At 39.2% G+C, this 21,779-nt stretch overlaps 2 protein-coding genes across 5 annotated transcripts in view; one reads left to right on the top strand and one right to left on the bottom strand.

Moving 5' to 3' along the window:
* The first annotated feature begins 1,870 nt into the window (after positions 1-1,870).
* ric3a (RIC3 acetylcholine receptor chaperone a) lies at positions 1,871-7,526 on the top strand. The gene is made up of 6 exons (XM_070965590.1): positions 1,871-2,048; positions 4,259-4,476; positions 4,739-4,814; positions 5,149-5,245; positions 5,757-5,914; positions 6,028-7,526. Exons 1-6 carry the CDS (start codon positions 1,931-1,933, stop codon positions 6,774-6,776), a joined length of 1,416 nt encoding a protein of 471 aa, XP_070821691.1. The 5' UTR covers positions 1,871-1,930; the 3' UTR covers positions 6,777-7,526.
* A 2,089-nt stretch (positions 7,527-9,615) lies between these two features.
* The window catches only part of tub (TUB bipartite transcription factor), a 48,376-nt gene continuing 36,212 nt past the window's right edge, over positions 9,616-21,779 (bottom strand). For 2 of the 4 annotated variants that reach the window (XM_070967187.1, XM_070967202.1), the window contains exons 3-12: positions 21,563-21,725; positions 20,475-20,612; positions 18,692-18,844; positions 17,847-17,968; positions 16,767-16,958; positions 16,347-16,459; positions 13,986-14,100; positions 13,246-13,344; positions 12,948-13,119; positions 9,616-11,596 (exon numbers count right to left, since the gene is read on the bottom strand). In XM_070967187.1, the coding sequence (XP_070823288.1) occupies positions 11,463-11,596; positions 12,948-13,119; positions 13,246-13,344; positions 13,986-14,100; positions 16,347-16,459; positions 16,767-16,958; positions 17,847-17,968; positions 18,692-18,844; positions 20,475-20,612; positions 21,563-21,725 (1,401 nt within the window). In that variant the 3' untranslated portion in view covers positions 9,616-11,462. Of the gene's footprint in view, positions 11,597-12,947; positions 13,120-13,245; positions 13,345-13,985; positions 14,101-16,346; positions 16,460-16,766; positions 16,959-17,846; positions 17,969-18,691; positions 18,848-20,474; positions 20,613-21,562; positions 21,726-21,779 lie in introns of all 4 variants that reach the window. The other 2 variants (XM_070967179.1, XM_070967194.1) reach the window with 1 other exon arrangement.

Here is a 21,779-nt window from a genome sequence, read left to right as displayed (position 1 = left end):
TTTTTAATTAAGGCAAGACATTTTTTTTACATTCCACATTGTAGACAATAGAGTTCTGGCTCACTAATGATCAGAAAAACATATCATTACAATATTCCTAATATTGAGGCCCAAACAGGCGTCAGTTGAAGTACTGCCATAATAAAGCTTACCAAATGTGTGTCTTAATAGTGGACTAATATTAATAGCAACATACATGAGCTGTACAGTTTGTAGAGAGCTTTGAATGTGGTGAACCTGAACATGATCTTGGGAAGAGAAATACTAAACCAAAAATCCTCCTTAGTCACTAGATTCCAAAACTGTTAGACAAATCCATGAAACACCATAAATTACATGATAAGTTACAGTACTTGACTGTTGGGACTCTGAAGTCACAGGCCACATCTCTGTACCTGAGCCTGTACTGCCATCTGCTGCTCTTTGGTATGAAATACACACCAGAGGGGCTACAGAGTGAAAGGGTTGATAGGTCATGTGTTGCATTCAAGTGTTCGTCGTAAATACCTAAATTGTAAATGCAAGTTGTGTATTCAGTGCCTTTGCTTGGGAATAATTAATGAATCCTGTATTAATTATTTTTGGTGGATGTTGTCTGTTTTAGAAATTGAACAGCACAAAGCCAGTCTGTCCAACAGCAAAGGTATGTACAGAGAGACTTGCACATCAGGTATAGTCTCTTAAGATGTACATCAGGTGTAGTCTCTTAAGAGCTTTTTTATATAGTAAAAACAAAATTTTACCATCCTAATGTTAGATGGTGTTACAAAACAAAAGGGGATGCACACAGCAAGGGGCAAATTACACAATGGGTAAGGAAAGGGTCATCATGACTTATCTCTGACATCTCCAACCATCTTAAGTTTCAGCATTTAGAAATACAATAACATAGTGGAAAACAATAAAATTGCTTCAGAAAAAAAGTCACTCATGCTCATTTTTTCACCACCTCTATGACACGCCACAAAACGACACTATGACAAGTCCAATGACAGATGTCAGCTAGAAGGAATAACAACACTGACCCAGCAAATGCAGCAATATCAAATGAGACTGGCACACCTGTGAAGCACTTACAACCTTATGTCTGCTTTTCTCTGACAATTCATGCAGTGATGCATCCAAAGCCATCAGCCTCCCACTTTTATCAAACCTGAATTACAACAAGCTGGCTGGGAGCTGTCAATAAGTTGCAGACTGGAATCCAACATCGTCTCACATGTCAGTCAGCACTGATCACGCTTGTCATTAAACCAACCACAGCACAAAGTAATATAGAGAGCTGCCTTACCTTAAACCAGGTGTTCCTTCCTCACCAGTCTCAGGGTAAAAGCATCCATGACTTTATTACGATTCAAGGTTTTGACTCCTTTTCCAGCTTCGGTGTGGGGCTTTAATGACTCTAGATCATGGCAAAACAATAAAAAAAAAGGCAATTTTCAATATTTAATTTTTTTTAACAAACTTTTGGATCTTTTGGTGCATCCTAGAATTAAAATGGCCCCACATTGTGCTATGTGTATGTGAAAATGTGCAACAAACCTGGTACAATAACATTCAAGCTAATTCCATGGTCCACCATGTTATGTTTGGGACAAAATAATGTGGTAGAACACTGACTGAAATGGGGATTGCATTGCAGAGGAAAATTGATTTTCTTTCTAAAGTGTTTGGCTCCAAAACAGGAGCTGAAAAGTAAAGGTGGTGATATTATTATTATTATTAATAATAATAATAATAACGCATACACTAGGTCAGATGGCTCCCTCTTTGGGGATTTGTAGTCAATATTTCAAACAGCACTTGAAGGCAGCTGGTCTAATCTGGTCTAATCTGGGCAGGAACGTCACCAGATGAGAGATGACATCTGTAGGCACTGGCTTTCCTCTTCAAGTGAAATAAATGCTCGGCTGTCATTTTCTATGCCAAAATGTCTATAACAACTTGCCAGAAGGTTACTCTGATATCATGCTCTGTTCTCTGTGTTTCTCTCTTCTTGCCCAGAATGCTTTTACCCAAAGGGAAAAAGGAGATGGGGCAGCCTGAGGGTAAGGCGGCTTATCAGATCATCATCCATCCATCCACCTCCATCCTGCTCCATCTCTGATGTCTTTTTGTTGTTGTTGTTGTTGCTGGCTATTACTTTGGATATTCCGAGTGCGTCAGGCCTAAGGCCCCATCATAGCGCACACATTCTTTATAATGTTATATAATGGATAAGAAGGAAAAAAGAACATGTATTTCATCAAAAATGTACATGATATATATTCTAAAATTTAAAAAAAAGATGTACAGTGCTTATACATGCACATTTGTACATGTTCAAATGCCTTTTATTTATTTATTTTTAAATAATGTCTAAAGTACATATTAAATGAATAATAAAGGATTTCTGATTCTGATTAAGTATCCTATGTTTTAAACAAAGTGCTGTAAAGCCGAAATTATTGGAGGTTATGTATTACTCTTATTTGACCACCATGGAAGTACTGACACAGATTAAGCTGCTGTATTTGTTGAGTCAATCAGTCAGTCTGTCAGTCAAAATTTGCTTTGTGGAAAATGCTGATTTCTGCAATATTGTGAAAAAAAATGTGATTGTCTTTGTAACACCACTGTGATCATGTGTAAACATACAAAACAGCAATACTGCAGTCAAGACCAGAGAGATATCTCTGTGATGGCACAGTCTTTACAGAGTTGAGTCATTCTGAATAACAGCAGTGTGGAGGATACTTTAAAAGCAGGGCATCTTTTTTTTTTTTTTTTTTTTTTTTTCTCCTAATGCTGATTCAATTTTCAATGTTCACATCTGGGCAGTGGCTTAATTGTAAAAAGAATAACAGTTTCATTTATGGAGTTTTAATTAATTTTATAATTACCTAGATGTAACTAAAATTTGTTCACTGTATGGATGTTGATTGGTTAAAAGAAACATGCTAGCTGCTACACACAAATCAAGCAGTGCTTTTAGAGTCAGTTGATACAGAAAGGAAATTACAAGCACAACTCAACCATCAATAACCTATACAATGACCACAAACTTAAAATGAGCAGAAATAATAACATCTATTATGCTGATCAATAAAGTAAGATAACAAAAACAAAAAATGCTACAAACATCACTTCAACGCACACATTTTATAGACAAACATTTCTCAGAACTGTTACTCCCTCACAGTTACTGTCACCTACTGTGTCGTACTACAGTTGAAGCTCAATACAAAATCTAGTTTCATGGCAGTTTCTTACCTTGTGACTCCACACAGAAGTCTTTCTTCTCTTGAGCCACGTCTCATTTAGTCCAAAGTTGAGGAGAATAGGACTCCTCCTGTGGTTCGTAGCATTGAAATGTTTGTCCATGGCAGTCAATTTACGTCTATATTTGTTGCTAGTAGCAGTATGCTAACATCTTCACATTGCATTTGTCTAGGAACAAATGTCGCGTGTTTAAGCTATAATTTCAGAGTTATGAACAGTTGTTTGGGGTGTTATATCGTGACAAAGAGAGCTATTGTTTGCTTATGAGCAATTTCAAACTTTTACGACCACACTACACTTTTTCGCAGGCCAGCACGCCAAACAGGTGAGGACATGCTTGTTAACTACCATTCCACTGCATTAGCTTGGTCTGCCGGTTTGTGGGCGCTTGATTGTAATAGGTGGAACAGACTGTCAATCATAAGTAATAGCAAATGATTGGTGCAAAAAGGAACCGAGGGCGGAATAAGCACTAAACCAATAACTATTGACATCATTCACTAACCAAAATAGTTCTCAAAACTTCGCCAGTTTCGCCAGTTCAAATTGTTGTGATTTTGGGAAGTGTTCTTTTTTAAAGGATAGACGACCATGATATGAAACGTAGGATACAATATTATATATATATTATATATTTCCAAACAAATTTTTGAAACAACAATATTGGATATATTGGATTCTATTTGATCCAAAACGCCCAAATATTAACCTGATGCCAGTAAATAATGATTAAACAGGAAATCAGTGTAATGTTAGGAAACTTGCAGTGCTGGTGACAAAACAACAAAAAAATCAATTTATAAATAAATCAAAATAATTTACACACCAATCAATGGTGGATGGAAGTAGTTCCTGTAGCTTTTACCACTTGCATGATTAATTTGTAAAATGAGAAAGTAAGCTACATACACCACTGGTTCAAAGAGAGATCACCATGAGATGTTTGCAGGAAGAATTTGCTCTAATTGTTGATCCTGACTGATTTTTTCTCCTCCAGTTGGACCTGGGTTCTACCCTCCTGTGACACATCAGCTGCCCTTGCCAGACGACCCTGAACGGTGGGCTCTGGACACTTCTTACTCCATGACGCACAGTGTTGAGACCATGGCCAAAATGAAAGTCATCGGACAAGGCAAAAAATACAACCTGATGGCTCAAGTGATACCCATATATGGCTTTGGGATTTTTCTTTATATCTTCTACATAATCTACAAGGTAATTGCTACATGGTTACAATACAGGCTGTATGAATATGAAATACTACATTTAATAATACTACACAGATCTTTAATGTGCTACACTAACTCTATGTGATATAAATACAGCATTATGAGAATATCATGGTGATTTCTGTGACAATACTGGCATGTGCATTTACTTACTTAGATTTTTTTAATTACCAGTGATTAATTGCTATGGTGTATTAATCTAATCATAATCATTTTTATGTTGGGTTATGTAACCCTAACCCTAACAGCTGACATGTAAGGGAAAGACTACTAAATCCAGAACCTACACCACAGTAACCAACGCAAACATGGAGAAAAAGATTAGTAAGTATCTTCAGCAATTTCAAGTATATGTGACATAGAGTGATTCCAAAAATGATCTGCTGTCTTTAACAGCCATAGGGATCCTGCTAATATAATACTATATTACTAATATGTATGTATGTTTAACATTTGACTTTTTTTTTAACACATAATCATTAATTGGTGCCATGCTTTTGTTATTGTTCTTCATTACAATTGGGCCACACACCCTTTACATGTGTGTGTCAAAGCACATAACTGTACACACCTTCATGTAATTTGTCCACATACTGCTGATATAGAAATGCATTATATTTTGATATTAAAACAATGTTTTCTCTTGTAAATCTTGAAGTAACCGATTATGAGCTTGCCAGGCTTCAGGCGAGACTACTGCAAACAGAAAAGATGATGGAGAGGATTGTCTCTGCAAAGAGTCGAGGTTCTGGGAGGCAAGACTTTTTTTTTTTTCTATACTTTTTACTGCCCACAGCATGGAAGAACCACAAAAATGACTTCATACTGGGATAAATCAGCTTAGACCTGGCATGGAAATGAAAGGGCTGAAAATGAAAGGGAAAATTATTCAAAGGTGGAAAGGCCACAGGCATATTTTACTTAACAGCTACTGCTGCTACTTTATTAAAAAAAGTCCACAAGTCATATAATAGCATCAGTTGTGTGAAGCAAACTGATGTGTAAGGAAAAGAAAAATGATCTAGTTGTTAGTTTGTTGGAAAATGCTCACGCCACTTTTGGACATACTGATGCCAAATAATTATTTTAACAAGCAAATAAAAATTCAATAATGTCATCTAAGTGATTTCTATTAATCTACGGTATTGATACAGAAAACATCCCTAAGCTGGGACTCTTCTCACTCACTAAGGGCTTTGAGAAGAAGATGTACCATAACAATGCTATCTTGCCTGACTCTGATTCTATATCTGTGTTGCTCTCCAGTGGCAGAAGGAGGAAGAGTAAAACTACAACATCAAAGAAGGAGGAGAAATTACTCAGGCAACTTAGACAGATCACACAGTTGATACAAGAGGGCCGGTTGGAGGGGGCCTCCCCGGAGATGGAGGCTGAGGAGGTCCCCTATGGTGCAGACTGGGAAGGTACATGCCTAAATCTGAACCTCTCAAATGATTTTACAAATGTATCTTTGTGGCATATTCTAGTAGCAGATTTTGTCCCGAGATCAACTACTGTATGTCAAATGATGTTGCAGGCTACCCAGAGGAGACCTACCCAGTGTATGATGAGCCCTGTGACAGACCGAGATTTAACACTATTGTGCTGGAGGAGCCACCACAACAGCCAACTGCCGAGGCTCTGGCAGAGAGGATGGAGCAAGAGGAGGAAGAGATTATGGCAAGGAAACTATCCATAGTGCGAGAGGAGGATGAAGAGGAAGTAGAGGAGGAGGAGGATGGAGAGGAAGAGGAGGAGGAAGATGAGGATAAAGAAGAAGAAGTGGAGGAAGAGGAGGAGGAGGATGAGGAGGAAGAAGAAGAGGAAGAGGAGGCAGAGAAACGGAATTTGCTCAGTCTTCCTCCATCCCAGCCAGCTGCAGACAGAAAGCAGGAGAGAACCGGTTTGGAGGTGTTCAAAGAGCTACAGTGTTACAACGGGAAGAAGCAAATAAGCTTCAGTGACCACAGAGATGTGTTCCACTACCCGAAAGAGGATACTTATGAAGAGGAGGAAGAAGAAAAGGAAGACGAGGTGGAGGAAGACGATGAGGGGACAGAGGTGGAAGAGGAGGACGAGGCTGATGAAGATGATCCAGTGATGGAGGCAGAGAGCCTGCAGTTCAGCTGTGAGGGTTGTCCCAACCCAGAGGAAGAAGCGGAGGAGGATAATGAAGAGTATCTGTTGATGTCAGCGCCTGTGGAGGGTGATGGTGGTATCCATGCAGACATGCCTAAAGATGTCACGGTGAGTGGGCTGAGGATGCGGAACCGGAGAGAGACATAAAGGACTTCTGCAATAACTTAAAATGAGTTTTTAAACATACCGTGGAGTCAGTGTTTCAAATTGTAGCTTCTAATGCTTGTTATGTATGTTTTAATGTAGAGCCTCTTCTATTTCCAGTTTAGATTTGATATCCAAGATCAGGCTTAAGGAGAATTTAAGCAGTTACAGTTGTAGTTTTCCATTCAGAGGGCTTCTCACATTTCCTTTTTCTGGTAAAACAGATTTGGAACATTTTTATGACATACATCATATTCAATGGCAGACTGTTCTTTAAAGGCCCTGCACAGTCATGGTCTACCCAACACCGGTGTTTTCACTCATATGCCAGATTATACCTCTTTTTAGGCCAGTCAAAGTGTGCACAAACTGTGCCTGACATTTAGACATCTCACAGCCTGTCTCTAGTTGCACCCTTGTATCGGTAAGTTGAGACCGGTGACCTCACATAATTGCTCCACCCAACTTGAACCTGAGCTGAAATCCCATCAGTCGGGTTAGTTTAAAACACCTGTGTGGGTTTACAGAGCCTTTGAAACAATTTCAGGAACTCAAAGTCATTATAAAGTTAATGACTGCTCTTTTGTTTTTAGACTCAAGAAAGGCATTATAGACTCCTAATAAAGTAATTCTGCAGACCCACAGAATGTTCATCCCAGATAAACTTTATATGACACTATTGTTATTACCATTGAATCAGAAAATGTGTTACATGTCCCAAAGAAGCCATGGGGGGCTCACAGCATGAACTGAGAATTGCGTGAGCAGTGTGTAACACACTCATGCAATATCTGGCTCCACCTGGTGGTCCAATATGGCTCCACTCTTGGGGACGCTCCCTGTTGCAGTAATGCGGCATGACAGCTTACAATACACAGCGACATGATAAATAACATCCAGGGAGCATTGCAAATAGACCCCCAGAAAGAATAATCATAGAAATAAGAACCATCCAGTGTGTACTCAGCAAAGCAGGTGGGGGCTGTGGTGGAGAAGGCTTTTGGAAATTGGTGGCAGAGTAAATCTCATGCTAATATACAGAGCATTTCTAAAAACAGATCAGTGCAGTAAGATAGGAAGGATGTGATAAAATAGATCTCAGCTGCCACAGATGTCAAGTGACATGCCAACATTAATTCATTAACTGCTTTTTTGCATTGCTGCCTCCAGTGATTGATGTGATTAAGTTACACTTTATTAAATACTGAAGGGAAATCCGTCTTCTGCACTTGATCGATCTTCACTGTTTAGGAGCAGCAAACTGCAACAGCACAAGGGCCAGGGACTAACAGACAACTGTGTGCCAAAGGCAATGAAATGTTTCAGTATTATTGGGGAAAAACAAAATATTACACTTGTCGCATGTTGGACAAAAGCAATAACAATATGAATGGCCTCAATCTTGAATCATCAGAAACGGAAGCTGATGTGAAAGCATTGTTACAATCAACATAAAGCAAAACATTTTAGCTCTCACTTTGCTGTTTGTTTACAGGACAGATTATGAGAAAAATGCTTTAAAATTTAATTCAGTGTCTCTAAAAAGTATAAAGTATAACTTCATCTTCTAAAAGCATCATAGCACACATCATTCTCAACAGCCTCAGAGTTCTTGTAACTGGTAACAATAGCAATGCAAATCATTAAGATATTCCAGTTGCAGAGCCTTCACATCGTGCATGTTTTCTCACTGGCTTGGCACCTAAACAGGCAATTCCATAATCAATATTATTGGTTACACCTGTACTTCTTCAAAATGTCAGCAGCAGGAAAGGTCTACTTTCATTATTATTATTATTATTATTATTATTATTATTATTATTATTTACATTTGTAAGGAACATTACAATGTCATTATAAAATGACTTTGAACATACACACACACACACATATACACATCTATCTATCTATCTATCTATCTATCTATCTATCTATCTATCTATCTATCTATCTATCTATCTATCTATCTATCTATCTATCTATCTATCTATCTATCTATCTATCTACCATACTGTACAGTATATAGTACTTTTTTTAGTTTAGGGTTACAGCAGTTACATATTTATTTTTCTGAGACATCTTTGACATCTATCTCTGAACATGAGCAATGTTTAATGAATGTGTATCAATGTGTGCTAGTGTAGAACAAAAATGTCAAAGACTAGCATCTTTATGGATTACGATTCCCAAAAAACACCTACTCCCAGTTTGAGATGATCACTGACAGACATAAAGAAAGGGATATCAAAACAACTGAGTCAGAAGTTGAATCTTTCTGTCAGAGGACAAGAGACACTGATGAGTGGATGTAATGGTAAGATCAAGCAGTAACCTTCATGGTCAGAGGTCTCTATGTGATAATACAAAAAAGGCAAAGCTGAAAATATGATCAGCAAAAGAAAGAAAAAGTCACAACAAATCTTGCAAAATGCAGCTGTAACCAGTGTCGTACTAAACATTGGATCCTGATTGCACATCACACTGCCACTCCTGAAGTATTAGCTAGGTGGGGAGGTTGTAGGTTAGCCAGTTTCTCTGAAGTACTGCATTTTTACAGCTATGCAACCTTTTTTGTTCATGTTGTAAAAAATATCAGACTCACACAATAAAGACAACATTGCTCCTCAACTTCAAATAAACTTTTTCTCAGTGTGTTTTATGTTCTACTGCTTCCATGCATTGTAGCTTTGTAACTCTCCACTGTAAACAATTCACAGATTTTGACTAAGTTAATTAAAATAAATGTTACATTAATCACAAAAATGGCTCTGAACAAGGCAACTGATATGATTTTCTGGATGTGGACTTTTTTTTTTGAGAGAGAGAGAGAAATGAATGCATATTTTGACTCACTGAAGTTTTATTTTTTCCATGATCAAAGGACTGTGTCTATACCACCACAGTAAATTGTACACCATTTACTGTACATTACAACGAGAGCACTAAAAACAGAAAGTGAAAGAACCTTTGGTTCCTGGACACATGTATGAAAAGCAGACTTTACAGCGAGAGTATCAACAATTTTAAAATAGAAATTTAAAATAGTTAGAACACAATTGAGTACAAGAATAGCACATTTGATAAAGAATTCCTCATAACCCACAGTAACAACAGCGGAATCAGAGATTGTTCTTTGCCTTCATTCAACATTTTTTTTTTAAAGGTCATAAAATACAAAATACTATCAGATATTTGAGAAAGGATACTGCCCCATTAAGGAACAAGAGGAATAATAGTTTGAGTAAAAATGTGAACAGCAATAAACCACATGATATAGAAACATACAGCCAGTCAGATAAGGAATGTACCAAACTGCACCTCAGTGGAGCATAAAATTAATCATAGATGTAAAGAGCAAGAGATGAAATATGCAAGTGTTGAAGCTGTTTGCCGATTGAAACTGTTACTGTGTGTTTGTTGGCAGTAAGTCAATCTGTTGGTTTATTTTTCCAGACAGGAGATATCAGAAGATATGAGCACAACTTTAAGCCTGAGTGCTTTAGATATTATATTCCTCTGTTGCCTGATCTACAGTACAATCTAAATAAATTCACCTCTTAACTGTAATGTGGTGTATGCCCTAAATGTACTTTAAATATATCTGGACAATTTGTCCAATGATGTGCACTTTGGATTATTATCTTCTGGAGGTTTTGCATCTCCAACTATTAATCAGTCTAAACACACCCCACATTAGGCGACTGGATTCAAAGTAGCTACAGAGAAATATCTACAATTCATGTGAGGACAGCAAGAATAGACCAATTCAAGCTCAGCTCAATTTATGGCCAAAGCATAACACTGGAATTAGTCTTCAAAGGCACGATAAAGTATGTACAACTATATCTCATCCACTACAGACTTCAAAGTAAAGTGCACCATCATCCTATACATTCACATACGTGACACTGTGACACAGTTTGTATGTGGTACACAGCACAGTGTAACATGCCTTTGCCCTGGCCACGACCAACGTCGCTGACTGTTTGTGTGGATACAAGAGATATTCCTTCTTGTGATGCTAATTCATGTGCTTGCAGCTCCATGGAGCTATTACTGCTAAAATCATTGCGGATGATAACAGAAAACAAAATTAACATGTAATAAATACATAAATAACAAAATAAATATATTGTGGCGTGCATGTTATTTTTTAGTTCAGTAACTATATAAGCAGTACTCATGCTCGAGGAAGAGTGCGACATTGTGTTTTTTGTGTGGCAGATTACAGAAATTCCAGTTAACTTTTAAAACTTACAGATGTGGAATTGTTAGTTATATTTTACAGATAAAGAAAGGTTAAATTTCTCTAACAACTACATAAAGGAACAGTGTTTGTTTTCATAATGCAAGTACAGTACAAAATGACTATACTTATCAAAACAAACAAGTGATTTTGAAAGTGGATTCCTCTTTGTGCTTGTTTTGTTCCACTGACCAAGACCATCCCGAGGTCCCACCCCCCCACCCCCAACACACACACACACACACACACACACACACACACACACACACACACACACACACACACACACACACAAAACATGAAGCCCATGAAGCATTTTGGAATATGCAGGACTTCCAAGGTGCTGGGTGATCTGGAGATCTCAAACCAGCCCCAGGGACACATCAACAGCCCTTGTTGAGAGGACAGATGGATCAGTTCTCCACTGAACTTCAGGCTGGGATCTATTCACAGGCTAACTTGCTGTCAAAGCTGGAAAGCGCAATGGCAAAGGCTTGCAGGGCACACATTGGGTAATTATAGTCCATGGTGAAGACATCTTCTGCTACACGCCCAAACTGCATCACAATGTAATCAGCTGCAGAGGAGAAGAACCAGGAAACATATTTTGGACAAGCTGCTTCCAAACAATACTACAGAGAACTTAATTATGGAGATCTAAAGCATTCAAAGTTAAATAAAAATAAGTTATTATGAAACAAATAATTAAATCCATAATGAATAACTACAGGCAGATTTTAGGACTTAAAACAAAAAAAAGATAAAAATGACTAATATGCAGCTTCACCCTCCTTTCCGAATTAAATTGTGTCACAAAACTCTCTTCTTCTCTTCTTCATATCCCTCACCTTGAGGGTAATTCTTGTATTTTCAAACCTGGGCCCAATTTTTAGATGTTTTACTGTCTAACAACTATTTACACCTGGTATTAAAATGAGATCTCTATCTACATAAGTTATTCGGATAATGCACGCTCCGACCTTGCCTATGTGTTTTCTCCTGGTATTTTTAATGCGTTCTCATTGTCCTCATTGAGATCAGATCCTGCCTTTCAAACTCACAGAGTTTTGTAAGTTAGGGGACACATAGATAAGTGCAACACACACCATCGCACACACAGTTATTTCTTCCTGTATATCATTCATTTCAAATCAGTATTCATTCGTTTTTTTTCTCGCAGTTCAGTTGCCAGCATGTTGCACGGATTGTGTTCACATCTAACTAAGATCTGAACACCACGCCAGCCAGAACCTCCAGATGTGGTCAAACAGATCTGATGACATTCTGATTACGATGCTTTTACACCTTGCATGTTTTTTCTTCTCCGAATAGCACATTCAGATACAGATTACAATGGCTGTGATGTAATCCTTGCAGCCAAATGCAGCTAGCTGTCAAAGTACGCCCACTAAAAGTGCTTGTTTTGGCCAATTATAGGCTCAGACTGTTTTTCTAAATGTCTGACAACATTATTAGAAGGATTCCTACAGAAGGATGCTTTTTGTTTAACCAGAAGCAGCCGTCACATCGCTCGGTTCAAAGCCACCAGACTCCTTTGACAAAAACAGTAATTCTACCTTGCAGAACATGGGAGTTGCTGCTCAGCCGCTCCCTCGATTGAGTAGTCTGTTTATGTGATTTGTTTTTTTATACCAAAAATTGCTTTAAAGGAAAAAAACGAATAAAAAGCTAAATCGTCATCAGGTAATAGCTGATGGGTTCTGAGACTGCATTTCTGCTTCTTCTGTTTCTGTATACTGTCATGCAACCAAAGTCACCTCAAATGTGATTGGTCAATAGTACTCAGACTACATTCGGACTACAAATGGAAACCGGAATGCTTCAAACTCCAAAAACTTGCATATAGATTCTGCATTCACGTGCAGATGCAGTATCTGTTTCTAGAGATGAAGAGGTGTGGAACTCACGGTCATTGTCATGGATGATTTGGAAATTCTTGACGGAGGCCTGAGTGACTCTGCCGTGGAAGTTGAGCACATAGGATTGTGTGTCATCGTTCCACACAGGCGTCTTGTTGTGAAGTTCAATCACGCTCTCTGTGTTCTTGTTCTGCCACCTGGCCAGCAGTGACTCATGGTCCTGTAATGAAGAGGGGTAGAATGTGGATCGCAGACATCATAGACACCAGATTGATTATATGAGAATTAGAAGAGGTTGAATTGGTCAGCACAGATGTGTTTATTGAGCAAATTAGATAACACAAACATTTCGTGGGCGAATAGATACTCTCTCGTGATCCATGTTCATTCCAGGAATGATGACGCTCATTTTGCGAGGTCCTTTGAATCCTAAGACATTGGTTTCCTGAATTGAACAGATGATAAACTGTATTGTAAGCATGTTCACCCAACAGATCTTTAATAACTTGTGACAGTATATTATTGTCCTAGATATATATTTAATCACAGCAGGAGACACATTTAGATTGATCAGTCTGAAGAACCATGCACTGCACTTTCTACTGTACTTGGTGTTACTGTAGACTATTGAAAGTTAAGACCCCTCTCCTTTATAAATATGCAACTAGATTTATACAAGCATAGATGATAACTTGATATCAGCCTGATTATGGCAATACTCTGACTCCTCAGTTTCTTACATGGATGTCTTTATCTGATTATCTGAGTTGGTCTCTCTAAATGGAACTGTGTATTTCAAAGGCCAGCAGAAACATTAACCTGGATGTCCTATTTTCAAAGCAAATAAAATTACATAAGCAGTCAGTCATATGCTTATTCCTTTAGACCTTTAGGATTAAATCTTTCCATGTCCAGTGGATTGTTAGAAAAATTACATTACTTCAAACAATGTAAGTCCTAATCAAGTTTTCTATCTCTATATATGCAGTCACACTGAATTATCTTATTGCCAACTCATCGCTTAACATTTGTCTTCAAAGACATGAAAGTACAACCTGGGGTCAAGGAGCATTTTGACCAACTCACATAGCAAATGGCTGCTAGCTCTTGGCGCAGGTTGCTAGCTTCGAGGCTGGTGGTGCTCTTCATAGGGTTCAGACCGCTGTCGTATACAGTGAACTTGGTTCCCATGAGGTTAGACCTGCAGAGAAAACAAAGCAGCATGAAGAGGTCTGATCCTGTGTGTGTCTCTGTTGGCATGGCTGAGAGAAACAACGTGTGAAGAGCACTGAAAGGGGCCTTTTCCACTGTGTCTCTGCATGACAAATCTGTATCCAGATTGTGTAATATGATATTAGCGAATGCTACAATGCCAACTGTATATTACAACCACAAATAAACAATAGCCAACTTGTGATTAAATGCCAGTTGACTGATTCCTCGGATAAATACTTCACCCTCTTAAGCTGATGAAAGCATGTACAGCATGTAGCACGTTCTTGTAAAATGTTTCCTTTGAGTGCCACCCCTCTCCTTCATGCCACTCTGATTGCTGAACAGTTGTTATGCTCTGATGCAGTTGTAGGATTCTGACTCAGCAGGGACTGATGGCCTGGTTTCCCAGCATGAGGAGTGGATCCTGATCCTGACAGTGAGTCACTGCATCACACAGGGAAGCAAGTGGGCAGTGGCTGGTGCTTTGCCTGCTAGTGGCTTCGCCTGTTAGTAGCTATGCTACGTGTACCTATGATGTGGAATTGCATTTATTTATCTTCTGTAAATAAAGGCCATACTGACCCTGTAACCTTAAATGCTTGACTTAAGATGTCTAATACTGCCTCTAGTGGGGAATATGCTGTACTGTAACTGTGCTCATCTGTGTGCATTAGTAGCATTACTATGAAATGGTGCAAATATGGCAGCATCTTGCTGCTTTATGCACAGACCATGTAAATAATTTACAATATCTGAATATATAGATTTATTAGTTGAGGATATGCTTCCCCATACAGTGCACAGACAATTTCTACAAGCCTTTACACTTCCTGATGATTTCTCACAGTGCTACTGTATGTGACAGTATTTGCTGGTCATTTCTATAGTGCACAGTAAATCTAATTTATGCATGACAGCAGTCTTCACACAAGTGAGTTATTCTCATACCATGACCCTTTGATCACATGATTTCCAGAAGGTTTTGTATGTTTAAAGCAAAGTAGTAATATGATTCACAAAAAACGCCTGGGAGATATGATAGAGTTAGCAAAGCTCTGAAAAAGCAGAATCTGATGTTGGATCTGCATGATTGACACAACTGGATATTCAGGTTTTTTGACTAGCTATACTTCCTGAGATGAAATAAATGATCTTATTTTGCTCTGTTTGCATTTCTCAGTAGACTCATATTAAATCAGTGACTGTGAGCTCCACATGTTTGTGTGCATTGTAGGTAAGTTGTATGATACCTTTGCAATACCTTTGCAATGTTTTTTCAAAGCCACAGCTTTAAACAGCTGACTGTTTACCTCTGATAGGCCATACGTCATTTAGTCCTTGAGGGAGACTCTTGAGAAGCACTTGATGAAAGGTCACTGTTCATTTAAATTTAGATCTCAATCAATCAACTGAGATTGTGATTGCAAAGGTTTGAGCATTGCATCGACCAATGATCAGGCCAGGTCTGAAGATTAAAGGCTTCACAGAGCCATATTTGATTAAGCTCCCTAGGAGTTTCCATGGAGCCAATAACCCAGCCTTGAAGATGTCTCTACAGATTATTTCACTATTCACTTCCTACCAGTCTTGTTGGGGCCTTGCTGGAGTTTACAGCCAATGTATATTTATGAGGAATGTATATACATAGAATTTAAAAACTGAGTGGTGAAAAAAACACAGGTATGTCAATATTAATAGAAGGGTGCTGTTCACATAGTCATAAATAAGCAGTTCTGCTATTCCTGATTTGTACATGATTCATCCCTTAGCAGCTACAAGCACACACACAGTCATTCATACTGTTCTTAGGGCTCAAAAGCATTTATAAATAAAGGAATGGGGCTGGACACCAAATGTATTTCAATTATTTAGATTGATGATTAAATATCCATTAAGTATGAAAACAAATAAAACAAGGCCTGAAACAAGGTTTTAGTAATTGTGGATAAATGTGTGGAATTAAAACTAAAATAGCAGTGACAATACAAAAGTTAAATAAATGATCATGTACATCACTTAAAACCCTGATTTCAAAAAGTTGGATGCCACATAAAGCACCAAAAAAAAACAAAAAACAAACCCAGCATGCAGTCATTTGCAAACAAACTGTGTTTGCTGATAACAGATTTCCGAAGTGTTCCTGAGCTCATGTAGTACCATCCTTCATACAATCATGTATTCACAAAGTGGTGAACCTCGCTCCGTCCTCGCTTGTGAACGTCTGAGCCTCACCTCAGTTTACCGATGAAGCTCTCTCCACCTCGGGACAGATCAGTGGGATCAATGGAGATGAGGTAATTTGATGTTTTACTCTTTTTCCTCTTCCTGCCAGCTAACAGGAACACCTGTGACAAGCAAAGTCAGAAAGCAAATAAGTGAAGTCTGAGCATCAACAGTACACTTAACAACAATCAAATTATTTGTACACACACAGCTTGAAACTATACAAAATCTCCTATATTTTATGTCAAACACACTGTTCCACAGACAAAAATCCTGACAAACTTTTTTCATTCATATATATTAACACCCTACATTAAATGTCAATTTTCAGTGTTACTATCGAGTTACAATACTCGATACGTAGGTGTTTGGATTGGTAAATACTTACAATTACAGTTTACAGTCACAATGTTTCCGCTCTCAACTCACCTTCTTGCCATCCTCTCTCTCCAGGTGCAGGTAGTAGGTGGGATACATGCCTCTGTCCATGCCCTTCTTATCTCTGGTGATTCTGCACTTCACTCTGACCCCCTGAGGTGCAGGTCGCAGAGAAAACTCTTCAAGGTCATCCACATCGATGGCAGGCTCATTGACTGGTGGGGTCGGCGCTGACGCGACCTCCTGGAGGTGAAAACAGCCCACACGGGGCAAAACCCCTCATGAGATGGTGAACTGGTAAGTGATGCATTAGTGTTGACTTTCATTAGAACACAGTAATGAGTCTGAAGATCAAATCGCCCACTGGGACTCAGAATTAGCACACAGTGTCTAAAAAAGGACCTGGTACAAAGATGGAAGACTGAGCTGACGGAAGGGAAAAATTAGAGTGGAATGAGGTGCGAGGAGAAATGATGGTTATCATAAGAACAATGCCAGAGCATAAAGGCTGCAAAGAGGGTGTGTTTTCAAAGAGGGTTACACACCTGAAATGGAGGAAAATCAAATCTGTAAACTCAAACATTATATAATGCCGATCCATGGCTCACTGGATGGACGTATGTGAAACAACAGCACTGACGACTGATGAAAACTGCACATATCATTCTACTTAATAGTATGTTTGATTACAAAAATCGCACATTAATGCTCACAGTAGCCCACCTAGGCAAGGCTCTCTGCCTTAGGTGTGTATCTTCTAAGCAAACAACAGGTTTTTCCTTTCTAACTCCTCGAGGCACATAAGGTGTCTGTGTGAGATTATTGTTCCACCACCTGCAAACGTATCACCTGCACAGTAACCTACACAGCAAAATGACTTTCAGATGACGTGTGTGAATAAACGGTAGGCCAGAAATAGCAAAAATAATTCCAGCATGTTTATGGAAGAAAACGAAAAGCCGAAGGGCAACTGTGCTTTATTTATGAGGTCTATTACTGTACCGTCAGCCATGAAACTTAAATAGAGTTTTAATCAGAGTCCATCTGAGTGAAACAAATCAGTGGGTGCTGGGCAGAGTAGAGAGACATCATGCAAAGAGTGTAAACGTGTGCTGTGAACTTCATTTTCACCTTGCATGACTTCTTGCTTGTGGCAGAGCCTGGTCTGGTATTGCTGTTGAGCTGTGAGGAACTGGAGCTAATTTCATCCTCATCGTCCTCCTCTTCATCAAAATTCATACTGCTGGATATACCTTTCACAGACAAAAAAAGAGGCGTCACTGATTTTTCATTGCCGTTATTGGGATCATGAAACGCTGCAGTAAATGTAGCCTCTGACAGGCTCTCTCACAGATCATTGCTTTAGAGGTGGCTTGAAACTTAAAAAAACAAACAAACAAACATCTTCACAGTTTGAGGTTTAAAAAGAATAACCACATGCTTCTATTAAATGATCTATGGGATCAGGTGTCAGAAATCAGTGGAAACCCACTGGGGCTTTCAGTAAAATTCACATTTAAGGCCAAAACCTAATAATTCACGTTTTTTAACATATCTGTGATGGATGCTGTATGAACAGCTTGTGTCTTTTAAAATTGGTGGAAGACTTGCAAAGAAGAGGTGTGCTGTTAAAGATAAATGTCTACAATCTCAATCTAGTGCTCCCTGTAGGCTAAAGTATCCTGTGTTTGTTATGTAAATAATGAATGAAAGCACTCGTTATCCATGTTTACAGAAAGAAAAAATATGGAGGCAGAAAAATATGTCAGTGTCATAATTCAATGTCTGAATTATAGCATTCTGACACTGGGCCTTAAAATGACATTTCTATTTGCAGCTCTAACATGATTCAGTGTGTTTCGCGCTCCTACCATCACGCCGCAGCAGTGGAGCAGAATGCCGTGGGTGTAAATGTGGACTCATGGTTGTGCTATTGCAGATGCAGTGACGGAACCGTTCTTGAACGGTGGCAGTACCTTTCTTGAGCATGGTGACGCGCAGGTCCTGTTTACTCTGGGACTGAGTGCAGCTCATGACAGGCTCTGCCTCGCCCTCCTCCGCGGTGCTGTGACCCACTGTCAGGATCTGGATCTGACCATCATCCTGCTGGGAAGCCAGGCCATCGATAGCTGCTGAGCCACAATCCCACAAAAACACACTCCATCAGAATACGGCTGCACTAATAATCAGAATCTCATGTTAACATGCAGTAAACAAGTGAAGTTATATAACAACAAAGCAGGTATGTAGTCCACACTTGCTGGATGGTCTCTATTCTATTCTCAGGTTTATAAAGTAATTGTTTTGCTGACTTTTTATACTGTTCAATTAGCTTCTATTGTGTAAGACGAAGACCATTATGACCATGCTGCTCAAGGCATTCAGCTGGTTTCTCATGTGGTCCCTTGTCCTTTTATTCCTTTCCCCTCAGTGGTGCACATATAGAAATCTAGTGTCTAATGAAAAAACATGGGGTATTCCTTTAGATTTGTTTTCATGTCTTCATTGTTGCAATTCAATACAACAGATTTAGCCACAGGTACGTGGAGACATTGTACGATTTTTCGACATATTTCTGATCGATACTGACAGATTAGTCAGTGGGCTCAATGTGGGATCAATCTGTACATGTTTAAACAGCTTGTGTATTTTATTCCATCATTGGAAGCCTGGCTTAGAACAGGTGTGCTTTGTTAAGATTTGGGTTTTTGTTCTCAATCCAAATGAATAGTATTTATTGGATACTTCATTTCACATTTTATTTATTTATGGAGCAGCCTGAATGACAACATCAACAACCTGCAGTGTTTTTATCTGTTCTGCAGCCTTGATGCAGCTGATCTATTAATGAGTGCATAGCAGCTTTGCGAAGCTCTCCTGATGCTGTGAGCTCACACTTGAGACAGTCAGAGAGTGAGACAGAAGGAGGGGTGAGACAGGTCCATCAGTGGTGAGTTTGACGCTACTGGCCTGATTAATCATTTACCCCTGTGGAATCCCATTAGCTTTTTTCCTTTTTTTTCTGGGACAAATGCACTCTAAAGATGAGCATCTGCTGTGTTTCAGCTCCTTATTGTTCTATAATGATTCTTATGTGTCTAAATCTTATCGGCAAATATTTCATGTATTACACTGCACAGTGTTTAACCTGCTGTGACATACTGTGGGGGAAAGCATAGGAGCAGGGGGGACCAATGAAAGCACTCAGTATTTCCTCCACTTCCCTCTCAAGACTAATTGTGTCTCTACTTGTGGTGTGTCAGAAGGCTGACAGCACTCACACTGTCATTCATCATCACAGACAGTTCAGCTCTGACGAGCATAGCACCACAGCGGTGGCTAAGAGGCCAGCTTCACTGGCTGTGTTTGTTGCCAGATGTGCCTTGAAAAATCAGCGGTCGAGCCATTATCTGAGGATTGTAAAGAGTAAAGAGAGTCCTGAATGGACAGTCGCAGCTGCTGCTTCCTCAGTACTTTGCCTCTTGTCTTTCATGTAGTGTAGTGCTTTTTATGACTTATATCAGCTCTTTGTTAAAACATGAATATGTGAACATCAAGAACAATATTTTTAAAAACAATATCCGAATTTCGCAGAAAATGAGGACTGGTGTGTTTCTACTGTTCATATCTCCCGTTTATTTTGCCCCCCTCCTCTCTAATTCAATCAGTCTTTCTTGCAGCATGTCTGTCCATTCACCTCAGGTCTATCTATTCTTCACTCTGCTGTCTGCCCATTTGTCTTAATACTGGCACGCTGACCTTTGTGCTTCCCCTTCCTCTCCTTCTTGTCGCTGCCTGTCTGCGGAGTGGAGCTGGCCGATGCTTTGCCCTTTTTGGCTGAGCGAGGTGGCTGTGTGTCCGCTATCACCTTCACCTCCTCCTGCTCAGCTTCTTGCACTGAGCACAGTGGCACATGCAGGGTGAGCAGGGCGGATGGGCAGAAATGGAGAAAAAAGGAAAAGAGCACAAATGACAAGTAGTTGACAAAAAACAGAAACAGAAACATGATGCTTGGCAGAAATGTCATATGTCAGGATATAACAGTTAATACAGAGCACTGTTATTCGTCTGATAGGACAAGAAAGTTTTATTCAACTCTTGCATGAAATAATAATATTAAAATGTAAATTAATAAATGGCAAAATGGTCACATAATTCAGTAAAACAAATATATTTTTATTTCAAAGAGTTCAGAGTCACTAAATGTAAAAAACATCCACTTCCTGCTTGTGAATGGACATGATGAGGTCATAAGTGGTGATGAGGTTGTCATCATCCTTCTTTCCATAAAAATATTAACCTAGTGCACATAGTACATAGTTTGTCAATATATTGCATTTTCTCCCTCTATGAAATGTGACAGTTTGTGGCCTTGAGCCCAGAAACTGGCCCTCAGAACTGGGGATTAAATGGCTGCTCTGGTCTCTGCGTGTAGATAAGAAGACCTCATCAATCAGCAGCCTAAAACCTCTTCTGCTCTCGAGTGGATAGACTTACAGCACAATGGAAGCGCCTGCAATAGATGGCACAGTGTGTTGTATTGCTTCTACATGAGCTCTAATTTAAAATGGCAATATTTGCAACAGTTTTGCAGTTCTTTTTTTTTTATATTCAACGATTTTCATAGTTTGTTTTATATTGCTGGTAGAATACTAGTCTAACTGGGGAAAGGAAGCTGCATAAGAATAAAATCTCTTTCAGAACAACAACAAATACTTCCTGTAAATAAGACTGACTCATCAAACAAACAGTCTACCATCTGTATTTGTTCAATGTAGTGTTTCCTAAATGCTCTGTTTCAGCTTTCTGAATCAGCAGAGCCGCAGAGGAGTGCTGGTCTTATTTACCGTGGTAGATGGTGCTGCTGTTGCTGCTGAGGTAAGATTCCACCAGCGGAGCCTGTTCCTCACTCTGTTTGGTCCGACGAGTGCGAGATCTCCCGTCCACATTAGACTGGACCATCAGAGGCTCCTGCCTCTTCTTCTTCTGCTTCTGTTCAAGGAGTGCTCGCTGATGTGGAGGTTTCATGTATGTGCGTGTATGCACACAAATGCCCAGACAGAA

This window comes from Chaetodon trifascialis, chromosome 1 (genome assembly GCF_039877785.1).
Source record: "Chaetodon trifascialis isolate fChaTrf1 chromosome 1, fChaTrf1.hap1, whole genome shotgun sequence".
Classification (NCBI taxonomy): domain Eukaryota; kingdom Metazoa; phylum Chordata; class Actinopteri; order Chaetodontiformes; family Chaetodontidae; genus Chaetodon; species Chaetodon trifascialis.
This window is presented reverse-complemented; position numbering and strand designations above follow the sequence as displayed.